Here is a 20,643-nt window from a genome sequence, read left to right on the forward strand (position 1 = left end):
GCGGACCGAAGATGGAGAGAAAAGAAGATAGGTGGAGAGGAGAGTATAGGTGGGGAGGTAGAGAGGGGATAGGTCAGTCCAGGGAAGACGGACAGGTCAAGTAGGTGGGATGAGGTTAGTAGGTAGGAGGTGGAGGTGTGGCTTGGGGTGGGAGGAAGGGATGGGTGAGAGGAAGAACAGGTTAGGGAGTCGGAGACAGGTTGGACTGGTTTTGGGATGCAGTGGGTGGAGGGGAAGAGCTGGGCTGGTTGTGTGGTGCAGTGGAGTGAGGGGACGAACTGGGCTGGTTTTGGGATGCAGTGGGGGAAGGGGAGATTTTGAAGCTGGTGAAGTCCACATTGATACCATTGGGCTGCAGGGTTCCCAAGCGGAATATGAGTTGCTGTTCCTGCAACCTTCGGGTGGCATCATTGTGGCACTGCAGGAGGCCCACGATGGACATGTCATCTAAAGAATGGGAGAGGGAGTGGAAATGGTTTGCGACTGGGAGGTGCAGTTGTTTATTGCGAACCGAGCGGAGGTGTTCTGCAAAGCGGTCCCCAAGCCTCCGCTTGGTTTCCCCAACATAGAGGAAGCCACCCCGGGTACAGTGGATGCAGTATACCACATTGGCAGATGTGCAGGTGAACCTCTGCTTAATGTGGAATGTCATCTTGGGGCCTGGGATAGGGGTGAGGGAGGAGGTGTGGGGGCAAGTGTAGCATTTCCTGCGGTTGCAGGGGAAGATGCTGGGTGTGGTGGGGTTGGAGGGCAGTGTGGAGCGAACAAGGGAGTCACGGAGAGAGTGGTCTCTCCGGAAAGCAGACAGGGGTGGGGACGGAAAAATGTCTTGGGTGGTGGGGTCGGATTGTAGATGGCGGAAGTGTCGGAGGATGATGTGTTGTATCCGGAGGTTGGTGGGGTGGTGTGTGAGAACGAGGGGGATCCTCTTTGGGCGGTTGTGGCGGGGGCGGGGTGTGAGGGATGTGTTGCGGGAAATGCAGGAGACGCGGTCAAGGGCGTTCTCGACCACTGTGGGGGGAAAGTTGCGGTCCTTGAAGAACTTGGACATCTGGGATGTGCGAGAGTGGAATGCCTCATCGTGGGAGCAGATGCGGCGGAGGCGGAGGAATTGGGAATAGGGGATGGAATTTTTGCAGGAGGGTGGGTGGGAGGAGGTGTATTCTAGGTAGCTGTGGGAGTCGGTGGGCTTGAAATGGACATCAGTTACAAGCTGGTTGCCTGAGAAGGAGACTGAGAGATCCAGGAAGGTGAGGGATGTGCTGGAGATGGCCCAGGTGAACTGAAGGTTGGGGTGGAAGGTGTTGGTGAAGTGGATGAACTGTTTGAGCTCCTCTGGGAAGCAAGAGGCGGCGCCGATACAGTCATCAATGTATCGGAGGAAGAGGTGGGGTTTGGGGCCTGTGTAGGTGCGGAAGAGGGACTGTTCCACGTAACCTACAAAGAGGCAGGCATAGCTGGGGTCCATGCGGGTGCCCATGGCCACCCCCTTAGTCTGTAGGAAGTGGGAGGAATCGAAAGAGAAGTTGTTGAGGATGAGGACGAGTTCGGCTAGGCGGTTGAGGGTGTTGGTGGAGGGGGACTGGTCGGGCCTGCGGGACAGGAAGAAGCGGAGGGCCTTGAGACCATCTGCATGCGGAATACAGGTGTATAGGGACTGGATGTCCATGGTGAAAATGAGGTGTTGTGGGCCAGGGAATTGGAAGTCCTGGAGGAGGTGGAGGGCGTGGGCGGTGTCACGGACATAGGTGGGGAGTTCCTGGACCAAAGGGGAGAAAATGGAGTCCAGATAGGTGGGGATGAGTTCAGTGGGGCAGGAGCAGGCTGAGACGATGGGTCGACCAGGGCAGGCAGGTTTGTGGATTTTGGGAAGGAGATAGAAACGGGCCGTGCGCGGTTGGGGAACAATGAGGTTGGAGGCCGTGGGTGGGAGGTCCCCTGAGGTGATGAGATCATGAATGGTGTTGGAGATGATGGTTTGGTGCTCGGGTGTGGGGTCGAGGGGGCAGTAGGAGGTGGTGTCGGAGAGTTGGCGTCTGGCCTCGGCGATGTAGAGGTCAGTCCGCCATACTACCACTGCGCCACCCTTGTCTGCGGGTTTGATGGTGTGGTTGGGGTTGGAGCGGAGGGCTGCCCGTTCTGCGGGGGAGAGGTTGGAGGGGTGGAGAGGTTGAGGCGGTTAATGTCTCGACGGCAGTTGGAGATGAAGAAGTCGAGGGAGGTTTGGAGGCCTGGGGGTGGTGTCCAGGAGGAGGACTTGTGTTGGAAGCGGGTGAAGGGGTCAGTGGAGGGAGGGTTAGGTTCCCGGTTGAAGAAGTAGGCGTGGAGGTGAAGACGGCGGAAAAACTGTTCTATGTCCAATCGTGACAGGTATTCGTTGATGTGTGGTTGTAGGGGGACAAAGGTGAGCCCCTTACTAAGGACTGACCGTTCGTCCTCAGTTAGTGGGAGGTCTGGGGGGAAGGTGAAGATGCGGCAGGGTTCAGTGTGGCTGTCTTCTCTGGGGTTGCTGGCTGTGGAGGTTGTGGGCGGAGCGATGAGGTCGCCGGCCGTGCGCGGGGTTCCGTCGGCGTCGGCTGTGGGTGGCAACTCATATTCCGCTTGGGAACCCTGCAGCCCAATGGTATCAATGTGGACTTCACCAGCTTCAAAATCTCCCCTTCCCCCACCGCATCCCAAAACCAGCCCAGTTCGTCCCCTCCCCCCACTGCACCACACAACCAGCCCAGCTCTTCCCCTCCACCCACTGCATCCCAAAACCAGTTCAGCCTGTCTCTGCCTCCCTAACCTGTTCTTCCTCTCACCCATCCCTTCCTCCCACCCCAAGCCGCACCTCCATCTCCTACCTCCTAACCTCATCCCACCTCCTTGACCTGTCCGTCTTCCCTGGACTGACCTATCCCCTCCCTACCTCTCCACCTACACCCTCTCCACCTATCTTCTTTACTCTCCATCTTCGGTCCGTCTCCCCCTCTCTCCCTATTTATTCCAGTTCCCTCACCCCATCCCCCTCTCTGATGAAGGGTCTAGGCCCGAAACGTCAGCTTTTGTGCTCCTGAGATGCTGCTTGGCCTGCTGTGTTCATCCAGCTTCACATTCTATTGTCTGAGAAGTTTACAATTTGCATTGATTGACAGAGTAACAACTGGTTAATGTTTAAAAATCACCACTAGAGGGCACTGGGATGCTTTGAAATACTCCGTTCAAAGTAATAGAGAGGAGAGAGATTTAAAATGATACATGAGGGACGATTTTTTTTACACAGAGGGCAGTTCTCGTAAGGAATAAGCTTCTTAAGGATGCGGACACAGTTACAACATTTATAAGCCAACCTGAGAGTGATAAGCTGTGTTTATCCTACACTTTTTGTAAACTTTTGCAAGTGCAATAAAGGTTGTGATAAATACATGAATAGGAAGGGTTTGGAGGGATATGGGACAGGAGCAGGCAGCTGGGACTAGTTTAGTTTTGGATTACGTTCAACATGGGCTGGTTGGACCAAAGGGTGTGTTTCCATGATTTGTGAGTCTGTGACTAAGCACAGGGATGGAAGGGTCTAAGTGGAGACTGGAAATCAATCTAGCTTGAGCACTATTAAGATTATTCAAGATACAACAGAAATTTTAACTGAAGGAGTAAACTTAGCTGGGATCAATTTTTAAGGTTATGATGTAACATTGTACACTTTATGTATATACTTTTACAGTATCCATAGTAAAGTTAAAGTAATTCTGTCTTGGAATTCTTAATTCTAAATTTATCTTGGTATAGCATAATTTAACGTCATTAACAACATGGGAATGCTCAATTCTGTCAATGTGAATGAAACATGAACACTTATTAGTCTTATCAAGTAGAAATACTTGAAATTACACAAAGTTGTCTATTTCTCAATGAATTCTGATGCTCACTTTTGTGTGTTACCTATTTCATTCTCATATATATTTTCTACCCACAATGTTTAAGAGTATAAATACACAAAAGATAATACCAGTTAAGTTTTCAGGAAAATGTATGTGTATTTGTATTGTGTAAGAGTTGTGCAGCATTCATATGATGGAAACAGAAACTAAATAAATAGTCACTTTACCGATGTAATTTCAAAATTATATCCACTTTGCCTGATGTGAAGGGTAGTGAATAGATGTGTAAAATTCACCTCATGGTATGTTCTCAATCTAATTCAGGCTGTAGAACAGAAACTTGAATCAAAGCCCAAGGAGATTGCTGCCGGGGGAGGGTTGGGCAAATTTCAAATGAGGGTCATTGGCCCAATGCACTTGCCATCTTGTTCTTCTGTGTGCTTTTCCCAGAGGTGGACTTGCAGAAGTACCAGTTGTCTAGTCAGTAGCAGCAATGTGCGCAGACAAGGTGGCCCAAATGAGTCCCTTATGTGCAGTGACTACATTCTGTGGTTCTGAGTCAATTAAGATGGATTTTCTCATCCAGTTCCACTTGTCACTGAGATGCCGAGGACCCTCACTATGTGCATGGTTCACCAGCTCCCAGGAGGTGAGGTAACGCAGGGCTTGTTTGGTGTCATCTGTGAACCATATATCCCCTTTCATATGGAACCTGCTCCCACTGGCAGAGAGTAGGGGGTTGATAAAGCCTCCTGGCTCCTACTTAGCTCACTTTATTTTTCCGGCACCCATTCCTACCGCGGTCACTCTCACTGCAGCCACAGTGCAAGCTTCCAGCTTCTGCTACACCCTGCCAAGCCATCAGCTCTTTCTCTGCACACAGACTGCCAGACGTGCTGACTTTCCAAATTTTGGTTTGGATTTTCAGCATCTGCAGTCTTTTGCGTTTTAATTTGCAAAGTTAGATACCTACATTTGTTGGCAGTCTGTGCCTCACAGGGAAATCTTTGCTCATGGAAAAATGGTAATGACTGTCACCTGTTGTTTTATAAATAACCTCATTTGCAAGGAAAATGCCTTTGTTGCTGAAGAATTTCTATTTTGTTGTGGTTTCCGTGTGAGTGCCATCAGACTTAGTGCTGTAATTTCCCCAAGCACAAAGGACTTGAGTGAATCTGAATGGAGTTGGGCTGAAGGCAGTTTTATAAGACAGTGAAGCTAAACAAAATGGAAAAAGACAAAGATTAAATGAATTGGAATTGCACTGTTTTAATGAAGAGTATTCAGATTGAGTCGTAACATTTCAGTCAGGCGGTTCAAACAATTTACAGGTCTCACCTGAAAGCTGACATGCAGTGTTCCCTCATTTTCTTAAAATACACCATTATTTAGATATGTTTATATATACAAATATAGATAAAGTCAGTGGAATGTGCAAAATCTTAGCAAAAACAGGCAACAGGTCATTTTAAATGAGCATTTCAAGAGGACATTCTGAAATACATTTGAGTGTTTATGAGGGTTAATGCTGGACAGAGGAATATAATGTTTCAAATTGCAGGTGTTTATTAATGTAAAAAATTGTTCCTCAAATGTATAAATGATTTGAAACTTAACATTAAACCTGCTAGTGGCTACAATTGGATCATCTTGTTCTTCAAAGGTATAATTTTAACCTAATGGAAGCCTATTTCTCTTGTAAATTTAAATGGTATCTTTATGGAAAGGTATTCAAAGTAATACTGAACAAAAGAAATTTTGTTTTTGTGTTTGCACTTTATTTTGAAACTGAAGCACTCTACGGAATATGAAACTACAATAGGCCTACATGACAAAGCAACTAGTCAGTTCTCTCCATGTGCAACACACTTCAGTAGTTCACATCTCAATTTAGTTTGTCTCAATTTTCAATTCAAAACAGCAGTCTTGTAGAAAATATCTTGACTACAACAAGCGAGAGCTGGAGAACATCTGATACAGGATACACTCTCCAGGCTATCCAACAGAGTTTAAAAATAATATTATGACTGCAAAGAGATAAGTGATGCCACAGCTTAAAGATCAGATCTAAACTCTGCAATCCTGCCACTTCCGGTCATGAATGAAGGCGGTTATTTAAAAATTCAGAAGAGGAGGCTCTACAAGAACCCCTCCATCCTAAATGATGGGGGAGCCCGGCACATCAGTGCAAAAGGCATGGTTAAAGCATTTGCAGCCATCCATCTTCAGCCAGAGTGTCATGTGGATGATCCATCTTGATCACCTCCAGCATCACATTTGCCAGACTTCAGCCAATTCACTTCACTTTAAGTATTATCAAGAAACAACAGAAGACACTGGATCATGCAAAGGCTATAGACCCTGACAATGCTCTGGCAATGATACTGAAGATTTGTCCCCCAGAATTTGCCATGCCCCCAGCCAAGCTGTTCCTATTCAGCTGCAACAGTGGCATCTACCCAGCAATTTGGAAAATTGGAGACAAAAATAGAAATTGCTGGGAAAGCTCAGCAGCTCTGGGAGCATCTGTGGAGAGAAATCAAAGTTAACATTTTGGGTCGAGTGACCCTTCTTCAGAACTTCTTATGGTGACAGTAACCTTCATCATAAGCAGCAGCTCATTTAGTGCAGTAAGCTGCATTTCCAGTACAAGAATCAGAGGAAATGGAAATGATAAATGAATATTTTTCTGGTTGGAAGGAAGTTTGTAGTGGAGTTCCCAAAGGGTTATTATTGGGACCCTTGCTTTTCATGATTAATATTAATGTCCTGGATTTTGGTGTGTAGGGTGCAATTTTCAAGTTTGCAGAACAAGTTGGTGGAATGGTCTGATAGATGGCAGGTGAAATTCAAGGCAGAGAATTTGTTCAGAAGACCAAAAAACAATATAAATAAGGGGTATAATTTTAAAAGATGTGCAGGAGCATACACAGATCACTGAAAGTGGCAGGATGGGTAGACAGGACAATAAATGAAGCACGTGGAGTTCTCAGCTTTATTAATAAAGTCCAAAGGTAGGGAAGTGATGTTGAAGTCGTACAAGATGATTATTAAGACCTCAGCTGGAGTATTGTATATATTTGTATATAGCCCATATCACATTACAGGAAAGACTTAAAGGCATTGCAGAGAGTGCAGAAGTGATTTATTAAAGGAAAGATTTAAAGGCCTTGTAGAGCGTGCAGAAGCGATTTATTACAATGGTTCCATCTATGAGGATGGATGAAGAAGTTGGTGCTTTTCTCTCAGGAAAGATGTCTGAAAAGAGATCTGATTTACATCTTCAATCATGAGCAAAGTGGACAAGAGTTGATCGGATGAAGCTGTTTCCACTTGTAAAAGAAACAAGTATGAGTGATCTGTAAATGATGCAAGGGTTATGTGCCCAAAACCATTTTCACACAGCACATTAGGTGGCACATTGGCTAGCACTGTTAACTCATAACACCAAGGACCCAGGGTGAAGTCCAGCCTTGGGTGACTGTGCGGAGTTTGCATGTTCTCCCTGTGTCTGCATGGCTTTTCTCCGGGGCCAGTTTCCTCCCACAGTCTGAACATGTGCAGGGTAGGCAGGTCGGCTATGCTAAATTGCCCCATACAGCCCACAGTTATCAGCCATGATTGAATGACAGAGCAGACTTGATGGGCTGAATGGCCTTAATTTCTGCCCCTACGTTTTACGGTTGTGCAGGCTGGGTGAATTAGCTGTGGTAAATGCCGGGTTACGGGGATATGGTGGGATGATGTCTGGGGGGGGGGGGGGGGGGTCAGTGACTACACTCGGTGGATCGAATGGTCTCTTTCTGCACTGTCGGGATTCATTCGTACTAAGTTATGACACGGATCGCACAGATATGTGTGGGTCGGAGGTTCAGTTGAGGCATTTGATGATTGTTTGGATCGGAATGATGTGCAAGGATATGGGGAAAAGGCAGAGGATGGCACTAGATAAGAGAGTCGAACTGAATAATAGGGCTAGTGCGGGTACGATGGGTCAAACGGCTTCCTTCCGCACTCGAAACCGTTTCATTTTCATTTGACATGTGGGTTGTACATTAACCAGCCGTTTGTTTCAAATTTTAGGTGGTCCCTGCCTCTGGAGAAATAAATAAAGGACGTCCCAGCAACCGGGGGAACCGCAGTGAGGGGACGGGAGGAGTGGGGGGAGCGCGGCTCGGGGGCGGACCGGAAGTAGCAGCCAGCGCGTATGGGGGAGGTGAAGGATAGGAAGTGGCCGTTGATGATGGAGGCGCTATTGGCGCGGGCGGTTTTCTACCCGAGTCTGGGTTACAACATCTTCATGTCGAAGGTGTGGGGCCGCCATTGGTATGACCGCATCGACCAGACCGTCATCATCGGGGCGCTACCCTTCCGCTCGCTCACCAATGAGGTAGGGGGACGGGGGGCGGTTCGGGGACAGGAGGGGGTCTGTTGTGGTAAATAGGTGGCGAAGGGCGCGGCTTTATAGTGGGGGTGTGGTCTGTACGATTGGGCGGGGTCCGGCATCGGAACTCGTACGCCATCGCGGGGGGCGGGGTCTAGCGTGCATGGGCGGGGTTTAGGGAACAAGGTGGGACTGTGTGCTGGAGGTTCACTCCGTTCACCGAGGGGCCACAATGGACCGTCCCCTCTCACCCGCTCCAACCTCTCCCCCACAGAACGGGCAGCCCTCCACCCCCTCCGCTCCAACCCCAACCTCACCATCAAACCCGCAGACAAGGGTGGCGCAGTGGTAGTATGGCGCACTGACCTCTACATCGCCGAGGCCAGACGCCAACTCTCCGACACCACCTCCTACCGCCCCCTTCAACATGACCCCCACCCCCGAGCACCAAACCATCATCTCCAACACCATCCAGGACCTCATCACCTCAGGGGACCTCCCACCCACAGCCTCCAACCTCATTGTTCCCCAACCCCGCACGGCCCGTTTCTATCTCCTTCCCAAAATCCACAAACCTGCCTGCCCTGGTCGACCCATTGTCTCAGCCTGCTCCTGCCCCACTGAGCTCATCTCCGCCTATCTGGACTCCATTTTCTCCCCTTTGGTCCAGGAACTCCCTACCTACGTCTGTGATACCACCCATGCCCTCCGCCACCTCCAAGATTTCCAAATCCCTGGCCCCCAACACCTCATTTTCACCATGGACGTCCAGTCCCTATACACCTGTATTCCTCATGCAGATGGTCTCAAGGCCCTCAGCTTCTTCCTGTCCCGCAGGTCCGACCAATCCCCCTCCACCGACACCCTCATCCGCCAAGCCGAACTTGTCCTCACCCTCAACAACTTCTCTTTTGATTCCTCCCACTTCCTACAGACAAAGGGGGTGGCCATGGGTACCCGCATGGGCCCAAGCTATGCCTGCCTCTTTGTAGGTTACGTGGAACAGTCCCTCTTCCACACCTATACAGGCCCCCAAACCCCACCTCTTCCTCCGTTACATTGATGACTGTATCGGCGCCGCCTCTTGCTCCCCAGAGGAACTCTAACAGTTCATCCACTTCACCAACACCTTCCACCCCAACCTCAAGTTCACCTTGGCCATCTCCAGCACATCCCTCACCTTCCTGGACCTCTCAGTCTCCATCTGAGGGTACCAGCTAGAAACTGATGTCCACTTCAAGCCCACTGACTCCCACAGCTACCTAGAATACACATCCTCCCACCCACCCTCCTGCAAAAATTCCATCCTCTATTCCCAATTCCTCTGCCTCCGCCGCATCTGCTCCCAGGATGAGGCATTCCACTCCCGCACATCCCAGATGTCAACGTTCTTCAAGGACCGCAACTTTCCCCCCGCAGTGGTCGAGAATGCCCTTGACCGCGTCTCCCACATTTCGTGCAACACATCCCTCACACCCCGCCCCCGCCACAACTGCCCCCAGAGGATCCCCCTTGTTCTCACATACCACCCCACCAACCTCTGGATACAACGTATCATCCTCCGACACTTCCACCATCTACAATCTGACCCCACCACCCAAGCTATTTTTCCATCCCCACCCTTGTCTGCCTTCCGGAGAGACCGCTCTCTCCACGACTCCCTTGTTCGCTGTACATTCCCCTCCAACCCCACCACACCCGGCACCTTCCCCTGCAACCGCAGGAAGTGCTACACTTGCCCTCACACCTCTTCCCTCACCCCCATCCCAGGCCCCAAGATGACCTTCCATATTAAGCAGATGTTCACCTGCACATCTGCCAATGTGGTATATTGTATCCATTGTACCCGGTGTGGCTACCTCTACATTGGGGAAACCAAGCGGAGGCTTGGGGACTGCTTTGCAGAACACCTCTGCTCGGTTCGCAACAAACAACTGCACCTCCCAGTCGCGAACCATTTTAACTCCTCCTCCCATTCCTCAGATGAGGAATGCCCATCATGGGCCTCCTGCAGTACCACAATGATGCCACCCAAAGGTTGCAGGAACAGCAACTCCTATTCCGCTTGGGAGCCCTGCAGCCCCCAATGGTATCAATGTGGACTTCCGCTTCAAAATCTCCCCTCTCCCCACTGCATCCCGAAACCAGCCCAGCCTGTCTCCGCTTCTCTAGACTGTTCTTCCTCTCACCCATCCCTTCCTCCCACCTCAAGCCGCACCTCCATTTCCTACCTACCACCTGATCCTGCCTCCTTGACCTGTCCGTCTTCCCTGGACCGACCTATCCCCTCCCCTCCTCCTCACCTATACTCTCCTCTCTACCTATCTTCTTTTCTCTCCATCTTCGGTCCGCCTCCCCCTCTCTCCCTATTTATTCCAGTTCCCTCTCCCCATCCCCCTCTCTGATGAAGGTTCTAGGCCCGAAACGTCAGCTTTTGTGCTCCTGAGATGCTGCTTGGCCTGCTGTGTTCATCCAGCTTCACACTTTGTTATCTTTGATTCTCCAGCATCTACAGTTCCCATTATCACAAACCCAGACCTGAAACATCAGCCTTCCTCCTCTGATGCTGCTTGCCCTGCTGTGTTCATCCAGCTTCACACCGTGTTCTTGTGGCGCAGTGGTAGCATCCCTACCTGTGTTTCCGGGAGAGCCTAGAGTTAAGTCCAACCTGGATTCAGCGATGTGACTGATACTGTCTCTGACCAGGCTGATTGGGAAATCGTTTAAAAAAAATTAAACCGGTGCAAAAGTGAGAGAAGCTCGAGTTGTGCCGAATGTAATTGGGGCTTTATGTTCTGCAACTTTTTTGGACTGAATTTGCTTCAAGATCGAGCAGAACGAGTGCTGAAGCTCCTATTTTACATGGGCTCATTTGTGTACAATCTTTTACAATCGGACAGGAATTGTGCCATTTAGTGCTTGGTTCAGCAAATTCTGGTTGTGAAATTTTTGTCAAAATGTGCAAGGATTTCTCAACGGTAGGCTAATTTTAGCTTCCATGGAGTTCTCAATTCTGCCATACCATCCCTGTACTTTTCTAATATTTTTCTTTGTGATTCACTTACTTATTTTTGAACATTAATATTGATTTTGCTTCCAAAATCATTTTAAGGTGGCAAGACAGTCTGTCACTGTCACTTCAACACTGCAACTTTTAACTCCAACTTATTATGTCCTTTTATTTTTATTGTAATGCATCCTCCTTGACATATTGACATTAGTGATTGGAAGGAGCTTGCTACTCATTCGCTCAGACTGGACAGGACTTGACTCTGGTGTACAGAAAGGTTCACCGGGATGTTGCCTGAGATGGAGCAATTGAGCTATAAGGAGAGACTAGATAAGCCAGTTCTGAGGAAGCGTCACTGGACCCAAAACGTTCACTCTGATTTTTGATTCACAGATGCTGCCAGGCCTGCTGAGCTTTTCCAGCAACTTCTGTTTTTTTGTTCCTAACTTACAGCTTCTGCAGTTCTTTTGCTTTTTAAATAAGCTTGGATTGTTTTTTTGAAACAGACAAGGCTGAGGGCTGACATGATTGAGGTGTACAAGACTGAAGGGCATAGATAAGGTGAGCAGGGAGCAGTTCTTCCCCTTGGTTAAGGGGTCACTTATGAGGGGCATGGTCTTGCGGTAAGGGACAGGAGATTCAGAGGGAATTTGAAGCAATTTTTTTCACTCGGTGTAGTGGGAATCTGGGTAGGTAGTGGAGGACGGAAGCCTTACAACATTTTAAAAAATGTTTGGATGAGCATTTGCAATATCATAACATTCAAGGATATGAGACAAGTGCAGAAAATTGGGATTAACACACCTTTAGTGGGAGTTATTAGTGCAGACTTAATGGGGTGAAGGGTCTCTTCTGCATTCTGTGACTTGTCCATCAAACTGTATCATGCTTTTGAGTCCAGGTGCCTTAATGAGGCAGAGTGGTGACAGAGAAGGAAAGAAATGGAAGCAAATCCTGCAGTCTAGATTCCCATAACATGTGAGATGCATTGTCCCACGTATCTGAGGGTTGAAAATGAGTCTGTTCAGTCATAGGTGGAACCATGGCAGAAACCTGTGAACTTGAGTTTTCACCAGTCTCTAATTGTGGCTGGAACAGCAATGGTTACATGAAATACATCCTCCCACTTGCCTGAGAGAGTTTTCTACTTCCAATCTTGCTTTAAGTGACTTCTCCTCTTGGAGATCTATGCTTCTCTACTCCATTTCAAATTTTAATTTCTTTGATTTTGATTTTAATTGTACTTCATATTTGTGTTTTATCAATTATACATGCTACATTACTGCACAGTCCCTTAGCCCATATCTAACATGTATTCACTCATAGTCAATTAGTGTTATTGAAAAATTTTGATCTTTCTGCACAAAAGTTCACATTATTTGTATGTCTGTCTGAGGTTGACATTTATGTCTGCTCTATCTTCTCCGATGATTCTTTTATTCTGATTTACAGTTAATAAAGAAAGAGAATGTTCGAGGAGTGATAACCATGACTGAAGACTATGAAACCAAATTTTTTGTGAATACAACAAAGGTAAGTAGAAAAATCAACTTCATAAATGAGGAGATATCCCAATTGATAACGTACTACTTAGACTTAAGTGGAGCATATTCCTTTTGTGTGGGATCCCTTTGCAGAAAGAATTGACAGCAGATGAATAATCGAAAATAAGTTTGAGTTTTGAGATGAGACAGTAGTCTTTTAATAGCATTGTAATTTGTAATTACCATCAAATATCACCAACCTTGTTCATCCTTCACCCCTACATCCTGCCATTTCATGTAGCACTTAGAAATATAGAAACATAGAAGTTGGGAGCAAGAGGAGGCCATTCTTCATGATCATGGCTGATCACGGAACAATATTGTACCAAATGAGAGAGGAGAATTGCAAGTTACTGATTTTACCAGAAACATCTTCAAGCTTTGCAGCTGAGCTCTTTGTGTGACTCAGAGCCATGGTTGCTGCTGTCTCTATTTTCTGTCCTCCAGGCTACAGTTCAACTCTGATGTCTGGTATTTTATCCCAGTGGTTATGCTATGTGTTATTTTGGACCATGTGTCTTGAAGGTTATTTCAGTACAATGGATATCAGATACAAGCTAACTCTTTCTTTACAAGATGTTCAAACTTTCACATTTTCGTCATGAGCCACTCTGTAGCATCATCAAACTGAATGCTGATGTTTACGTGCCTTCTTTAGGTTGACTGCTATGTGTTGATTTCATGTTATTATGATTTCAATCTCCTTAGCAGCTGCTTTTTTGCTTTTTGTGATTTGCAAGCTGACAAAATGGAAAGCAATGTACACAAAAAGTATTTGATCATGCAGAATGTGAAGGCTTATAGGTTTTTTGTTATTGGGTTTGTTATTGAAACTGGACTGTGTTTTGTTGAAGGACCTCACAATTAGTATTATTACTCTGGATGAAAATGTGTTGCAAGTGGAAGTTTCACTTTGCATGTCGTCCCACAATTGTAGCCTTGGAAGATTTTCTTATGTGAATACATTTATTTTGCTAAAGTATATTGGTCTTTTTGTGAGAGAAAAGCCCCAATAAAAGTATGGAATGCTTCTTTGCCATTGAGTTTTTATTTCTTCAGTCTGTAATTTCACAGAAGTTGTGCCACTTATTAATTAAATCAAGAATGTATAGAAATTATCAAGTGATCAGTCCTTTCAAGATTTATTCTGCACATGCTACCATTGGAAACTAGTTCTTTTATAAATGTAGGTTGTCAGCCAGTTATGAGCATTATCATTCAGATTTTACAAAACATGTTCATATCTGTCTTTGGCAGTGCAGTTACTTGGCTGTGCCTTGTGACCAAAAGCATTATTTGACATGTTGATTTTTGTTGAGAAATGCAACATTATTTGAGGTATTGCACTTCATTAGAATGCTTTCAAGTTGATTCCTAACTGAAGTTGTGTTTTCAGGAATGGGAGTCCTTTGGTGTGGAGCAGTTGCGTCTCAGCACAGTGGATATACTTGGAGTGCCAAAATTAGAAGACCTGAGAAAAGGCGTTGATTTTCTTACTAAGCATCGTAAAAATGGAACCAGTGTTTATGTGCACTGTAAGGCTGGACGATCACGCAGTGCCACTATGGTGGCAGCATATTTAATTCACGTATGTTGACTAAACCTCTTTATAATAAGCAGTACTTATTTCATTAGCGAAAGGCTGTTCTGGGTAAATGTTGAGTAGGTATTTTGTTTTTGAAACTTTAAGAAACTTCAAATTACACAATCACAGTTGTAAAATTATATATCTGATATGTAATTTTACATGTAAAGTACTGAATTTATTATCCGTATATTTTGCATAAGTTATAGAAAGGTAAGTTAATTTTTACCACAGGACGTTTACCTCCTAAAATCTTCCTTTTAATTGCAAGATGACGAGTGGAAATATACCTTCAATTCTGACATCCTTCATTATTCTGTCTGCTGCATCTTGCAAGAAGGGATTGTGATTTTGAGGCTGGTCTTGAAAATAAAGCAATAGCAGTGGCCCCAGTCTTCATTCAGAAATACACCAGTAAAATTTATTTTCAATTGCGTATGGAGCCCTGCTGTTCAGAACAAAAACAGATGCTGGAAATGTGAAGTGGAAACAAAATGCTGGAAATAGTAGGTTCAACGATATCTGTGAAGGGAGAAATAGAATTACTGTTTCAGATCATGGTGGAGCTGTATATAGTGTTGGGCCGTGGCTAGAGTACTATGTATAATTTTGGTCCTGACACTATAGGAGGATTGTGGTTGTATGTGAGGGTGGAGGGAATGTTGCCTGGTCTGATATGATTCAACTATGGTAGACTGAAGAGAGACTAGATAGACTCGATTATTTTCCCTAGAGCAGAGATGGCTGAGGGGGTATCCGATTAGGCTGAACACCCATCTGAGGGGCATAGACAGGTTGGTTAGGGAGAAACATTTCCCATTAAAGAAGAGTCAATAAGCAGGGAGCACAGTTTTAAAGTAAGTTGTTGGAAGTTCAGATGGGATTTGAGGAAATTTTTGCAGCAGCAGTGGGAGTGGTGAGAGCAAGGACCAGGGGGCTGCTGGAGGGAAAGTTCTTCATTTCAGCAGCAGAGCTGAGTGGAAGTGATTGAACTGCAGTCTTGGAAGGTGAGTGAACTGATACATTTGGGCTAGTTTTCTGAAGTGTCTAGGCCAGAAACGTCAGCCTTCCTGCTCCTCTGATGCTGCTTGGCCTGCTGTGTTCATCCAGCTCTTTCACCTTGTTATCACTGATCTATCTGGGCAGTGGCTAAACCTGAGACACTACATGTGTAGTGCCTCTCACCTGCTCCCCTCCTTTAACCCAATAAAAAGACTCTGCAGTGTGATGATAAAGGTTTTTCTTTTTAATCATGTGCTGGTAAGTACAATGATTGGTAAAACTTTTTTCATTTCATTTATCTGTTCATTTGATATTATGGTAGGACTAAGCTAAGCTTAAGATTAAAAATGGCAGGAGAGCCCAGACCCGTGTTATGCTCCTCTTGCTCAGTGTGGGAGCTAGGGCTGCGGCTGATGTCCCTGACTCCTACATGTGCAGGAAGTGTGTTTAGCTGCAGCTCTTGTTAGATCGCATGACGGCTCTGGATCTGCAGATGGACTCACTTTGAAGCATCCGTGATGCTGAGGAAGTTGTGGATAGTACGTTTAGCAAATTGGTCACACCGCTGATTAGGATTGCTGAGGGAGAAAGGGAATGGGTGACCAAAAGGCAGAGAAAAAACAGGAAGGTGGCGCAAGCGTCCCCTGTGGTCATCTCCCTCCAAAACAGGTGTATTGTTTTGGACACTGTTGGGGGTGATCGCTCACCAGGGGAAGGCAGCAGTAGCCAGGTTCATGGCACCGTGGCTAGCTCAGCTGTACAGAAGGTGGGAAAAAGATTGGAAGGGCGATAGTCATTGGGGATTCGATTGTAAGGGGAGTAGATAGGTGGCTCTGTGGTTGAAAACGACATTCCCGAATGGTATGTTGTCTCCACGGGTCAGGGATGTTTCAGATCGACTGGAGGACATTCTAAAGGGGGAAGGGTCAATAGCCAGCTGTCGTGGTACATATAGGCACCAATGATACAGGTAAAAATGGGATGAGTCCTACAAGCAAAATGTAGGGAGTTAGAAGCCAAGTTTAAAAAGTAGGACCTCAGTGGTAGTAATCTCAGGATTGCTACCAGTGCCACGTGTGAGTCAGAGTAGAAATGAAAGAATGGGCAGGATAAATGAGTGGCTTGAGAGATGGTGCAGGAGGGAGGGGTGGGCAGGATAAATGAGTGGCTTGAGAGATGGTGCAGGAGGGAGGGGTTCAGGTTTTTGGGACATTGGGACCAGTTCTGGGGGAGGTGGGGCTATTAAATCAGACGGAATACACCTGGCAGGACTGGAGCCAATGTCCTGGGGGTGCTTTTGCTAATGCTGTTGGGGACGGTTTAAACTAATGTAGCAGGGCGATGGGAACCAAATGAGATGGTTAGTAGACAGTAAGGAGGTAGTAACAAAAACCTGTAAGGAACTAGATAATGAAGTCAGTATGACGAAGGGGAAGAGTAGGCAGAGAGCAGACGATGAACGCAAAGGGACAGGTGGTCTGAGGTGCATTTGTTTTTAATGTGAGAAGTGTAGTAGACAAGGCAGATGAACTTAGAGCTTGGATTAGTACCTGGGAGTGTGATGCTATGGCTATTACTAAGACTTGGCTGAGGGAAAGACAAGATTGGCAACTAGATATCCCGGGATAGAGATGGAGGTAACGGGGTGGAGGAGTTGCATTACTGTTCAAAGAGGATATCACAGCTGTGCTGAAGGACGGCACTATGGAGGACTCGAGCAGTGAGGCAATATGGACTGAGCTCAGAAATAGGAAGGGTGCGGTAACAGTGTTGGGGCTGTACTACAGACCGCCCAACAGCGAGCGTGAGATAGAGATACAAATATGTAGACAGATTATGGAAACATGTAGGAGCAACAGGGTGGTGGTGATGGGAGATTTTAATTTTCCCAACATTGACTGGGATTCACTTAGTGTTAGGGGTTTAGAAGGAGCAGAATTTGTAAGGAGCATCCAGGATGGTTTCATAGAGCAGTACATAAATAGTCCAACTCGAGAAAGGGTCATACTGGATCTGGTGTTGGGGAATGAGCACAGCCAGGTGGTTGTAGTTTCAGTAGGGGGGTTACTTTGGGAATAGTGATCACAATTCCATAACTTTTGGAATACTCATGGACAAAGACGAGAGTGGTCCTCAAGGAAAGTGCTAAATTGGGGGAAGGCCAATGATAGCAAAATTCAGCAGGAGCTGGGGAATGTGGATTGGGAGCTGCTGTTATGAGGGTAAATCCATATTTGATATGTGGGAGGCCTTTGAAGAGAGGTTGATTAGAGTGCAGGACAGACAAGTTCCTGTGAAAACGAGAGATAGAAAGGGCAACCATGGATGACGTGAAATTTTGAGACGAGCAAAGAGGAAAAAGGAAGCATACGTAAGGTCCAGGTGACTGAAAATAAACGAAGCTTTGGAAGAATTTCGGGAAAGTAGGACCAATCTGAAATGAGGAATCAAGAGGCTGAAAGGGGTCATGAAATATCTTTTTAGCCAACAGGGTTAAGGAAAATCCTAAAGCCTTGTATTCATACATAAGGAGCAAGAGGGTAAGTAGCTCTGTTTTTCTTGTACTATGTTTCGTATTTGCTGGTAATTAATTTTTGTTTTATAGTCGTGTGATTGAATAAATGAACTATAAAATATTGCAGCTCATTTTGTGCATATTAATCTTATTCTGAATTAAATATAATTATTTAGAAAATATCTTTTAACAGTTTACCTCTGAATTCTTTCTTCAGCAGCATCACTGGACTCCAAAGAAGGCATGTGATTATATTGCTTCGATCAGACCTCACATTCTTATTCGTAGTGGACAGTTTAAAATTTTGAAGAGCTATTATTGTGATCTGTTCTCAGAAGAACCAGACATCCTGTGTGATGCAAAACGCTCTGCAGCTTTCAAGTAGTGTGGCACAATATTTTGTGGACATAAATGCTAAAACCCTTAAGTGACTCAAAAGGTTGACTCAAAAGGTTTAGAATGGAGAATGATAACTGGAGAGAATATGATTAAATTATCCATCTTCTGCGAAGAGCGGCTTTCAGAGTCACCCAGTTGATGTTTGTTTTTGTTTCTGTAGAATTAAATGCAATGTAGAACAGTTGTACTGATGTAAATATTAATCTGTTTTGAGCTTTTGTTGAGATCTTTGCTATTTATGGACTGTTTCAAAGTAACTTAAAGACTGAACAGGATAGTTCATACTTTTGAATATAAATACTGGGTACTTAATGCCCTTTATTAATTTCCACTGAAATTTAATGTAACATCATTTTATTGAGCTGGGTGTCATTTGTACATTAAATGCTGTATTGCAATGTTTTCAAGGAGATAGCTTGTGTCAGTAAAGTATCTTTTATGTTTTTGAAATCATTTATTGTATGAACTAATTGTCACCTGGAAAAGAACAGTAAAACAACATTTTTGTCATTTATGTGATTTATAAGTGTTGGCTGAGTTCTATTAATACCATAATTCCATGCTGTCAGCAATGAGTTTTTATTCTTGCAGAGAGCTTTAATGTGACTCCTACAAAGGGTTTGGGATTGAAGTATTACTTCAAAAGTGTACCCATAAGCAACATGTTGTTACGACCTGTAATATGTAAAAATGTATTTCACTGTGATGCAATTAAAAATTAATGTTTGTGAATCATTTCATTGAATTGTGAAATTAGCTATTTATTATATTGTACATTTAGAAAACACCAATTTTGACTTTTCTTAGTATCTGACGGTCTGTATGGGAGAGTAATTGGTAATATTTAACTTCTATGTAATTACTCAAAATAATTCAGCTATTTTCCATCAAGGAGAAGCCATACAAGTTTGTGAATGATCACGTGGAATGACACTGAACAAACAACTTGGATAGAGTTTTGACGCTAAATTTTAAGAGTCTACCTACTGCATTTGGCTATCAGTTGGTTGAAGTTGTCATGGCCTGTTAGGAAAAATGGGAGCTGTGTGTTCTGGCCAATGACAACTTAATTAACTAATCTTATATCACCTCAGTTCCACAGTTGGGCTGATTGTGTGTGTTGGATTATGTTCCAGTTACATTTTATATAGAGCCCTTGCCGACAATACCGGGCGGTCCTTCATCACATTAATCTGAATTGTAATTGTACCTAAAAGCTGTAGATGTTACAATTTTAAAAAGATGTCAAATGAATTACTTTAACACGTGCAACTGTGAAGATTTGTAAGATTATGCAAATCGTGTCAAGAATCTAATTGATGATTATTAATATAAATGAAATGTTGTGAAGGCAAAATGAAACAACTACGTAATGAGAATCCCAAACGTGCATTGGGCCAACCTGCAGTTTTCAAAATTTATTAATATCTTGTAAATGTTTTAACAAACATGTAAGCAAGATGCACCTGAAATGTAAAGTTAATAAGCGGCTCATATAGCATCTTTGAGGCATAGTCAGTCATACAGTATAAAAACAGGCCTTTGGCTCACTATATGTATGCTGCTCACAAGTAAACACCAAACTACAGTAATCCAATTTATCTGACTTGGTCCATGGTCTATTATGTCCTGGCATTTTAAGTGCTCTTCCAGATACTTTGCAAATTTTGCAAGAGTACCTGCTTCTACCACCTTTCAGGTAGCATATTTCATATTTCTACCACCCTGTTGGTGATTTGTTTCTCGTAGATCTCCTTTAAATCTCTTACTCCTCCTCTTTAACTGGTCTTAGACACATCTGCCATGGGGAAACAATTCTCATGATCTGCCCCTCAATTTTGTATTACTTGTGGCTCATCAACTAAATTATTTCTGAATAGAGGGGTAACAATTTGAAATCTTCAAGGTAATTGGAGATTGGAGAAGTTTCTTTGAGCAGTATGGAATTAAAGCAGAGATTATCAGGTGGCTTCGCAAAACATTTGAAGTAGATGTAACTGGCTACAGAAGTGGGATTAATTTTATGTCTTTACAATGATTTCCTGATCTATGTTTAGTTCTACATTCATGAAAACTTCATGGGAACAAATAAATCATCTTGTCCAGATTTAAAAAAATAAACCTGATAACTGTGGGATATTATAATTAATGCTTAATCTTTTTTGAATGTAATTAGTTGAGAGATAAATGTCAGTCAGCGGAAGTCTTTTGGGGGGAAAAAGAACTGTTTTTCACAAAGCTTTTACTAGACATGTAGGGGAGAGGAACTTGTTAGCTTAGATGGCTAATTGGCTCATCGGTGGTTCACTTGTGCTGACAAAATGGGTTCAATTGAGTTTCC

At 44.9% G+C, this 20,643-nt stretch overlaps 1 protein-coding gene across 2 annotated transcripts; it reads left to right on the forward strand.

Annotated features, from left to right (window-relative positions):
- The first annotated feature begins 8,053 nt into the window (after window positions 1-8,053).
- ptpmt1 (protein tyrosine phosphatase mitochondrial 1) lies at window positions 8,054-19,042 on the forward strand. Of its 2 annotated transcripts, none has more exons than XM_048545545.2 (4): window positions 8,054-8,253; window positions 12,710-12,790; window positions 14,198-14,389; window positions 18,121-19,042. In XM_048545545.2, the coding sequence occupies exons 1-4, from the start codon at window positions 8,071-8,073 to the stop codon at window positions 18,286-18,288; spliced, it is 624 nt and encodes a 207-aa protein (XP_048401502.1). In that variant the 5' UTR covers window positions 8,054-8,070; the 3' UTR covers window positions 18,289-19,042. The 2 variants fall into 2 exon arrangements, with proteins under 2 accessions (XP_048401502.1, XP_048401503.1); XM_048545546.2 differs by having other exon boundaries at window positions 18,124-19,042.
- The last annotated feature ends 1,601 nt before the right edge of the window (window positions 19,043-20,643 follow it).

Source organism: Stegostoma tigrinum, chromosome 17 (assembly GCF_030684315.1).
Source record: "Stegostoma tigrinum isolate sSteTig4 chromosome 17, sSteTig4.hap1, whole genome shotgun sequence".
NCBI classification, from domain to species: Eukaryota; Metazoa; Chordata; class Chondrichthyes; order Orectolobiformes; family Stegostomatidae; genus Stegostoma; species Stegostoma tigrinum.

Bases quoted from the DNA above. Each gene is read 5' to 3' on its own strand.
- ptpmt1 (XM_048545545.2), top strand. From the start codon at position 8,071: ATGGGGGAGGTGAAGGATAGGAAGTGGCCGTTGATGATGGAGGCGCTA. The intron at 12,791-14,197 runs GTAAGTAGAAAA...TTGTGTTTTCAG, and splicing joins TTTTTGTGAATACAACAAAG to GAATGGGAGTCCTTTGGTGT. The intron at 14,390-18,120 runs GTATGTTGACTA...TTCTTTCTTCAG, and splicing joins TGGCAGCATATTTAATTCAC to CAGCATCACTGGACTCCAAA.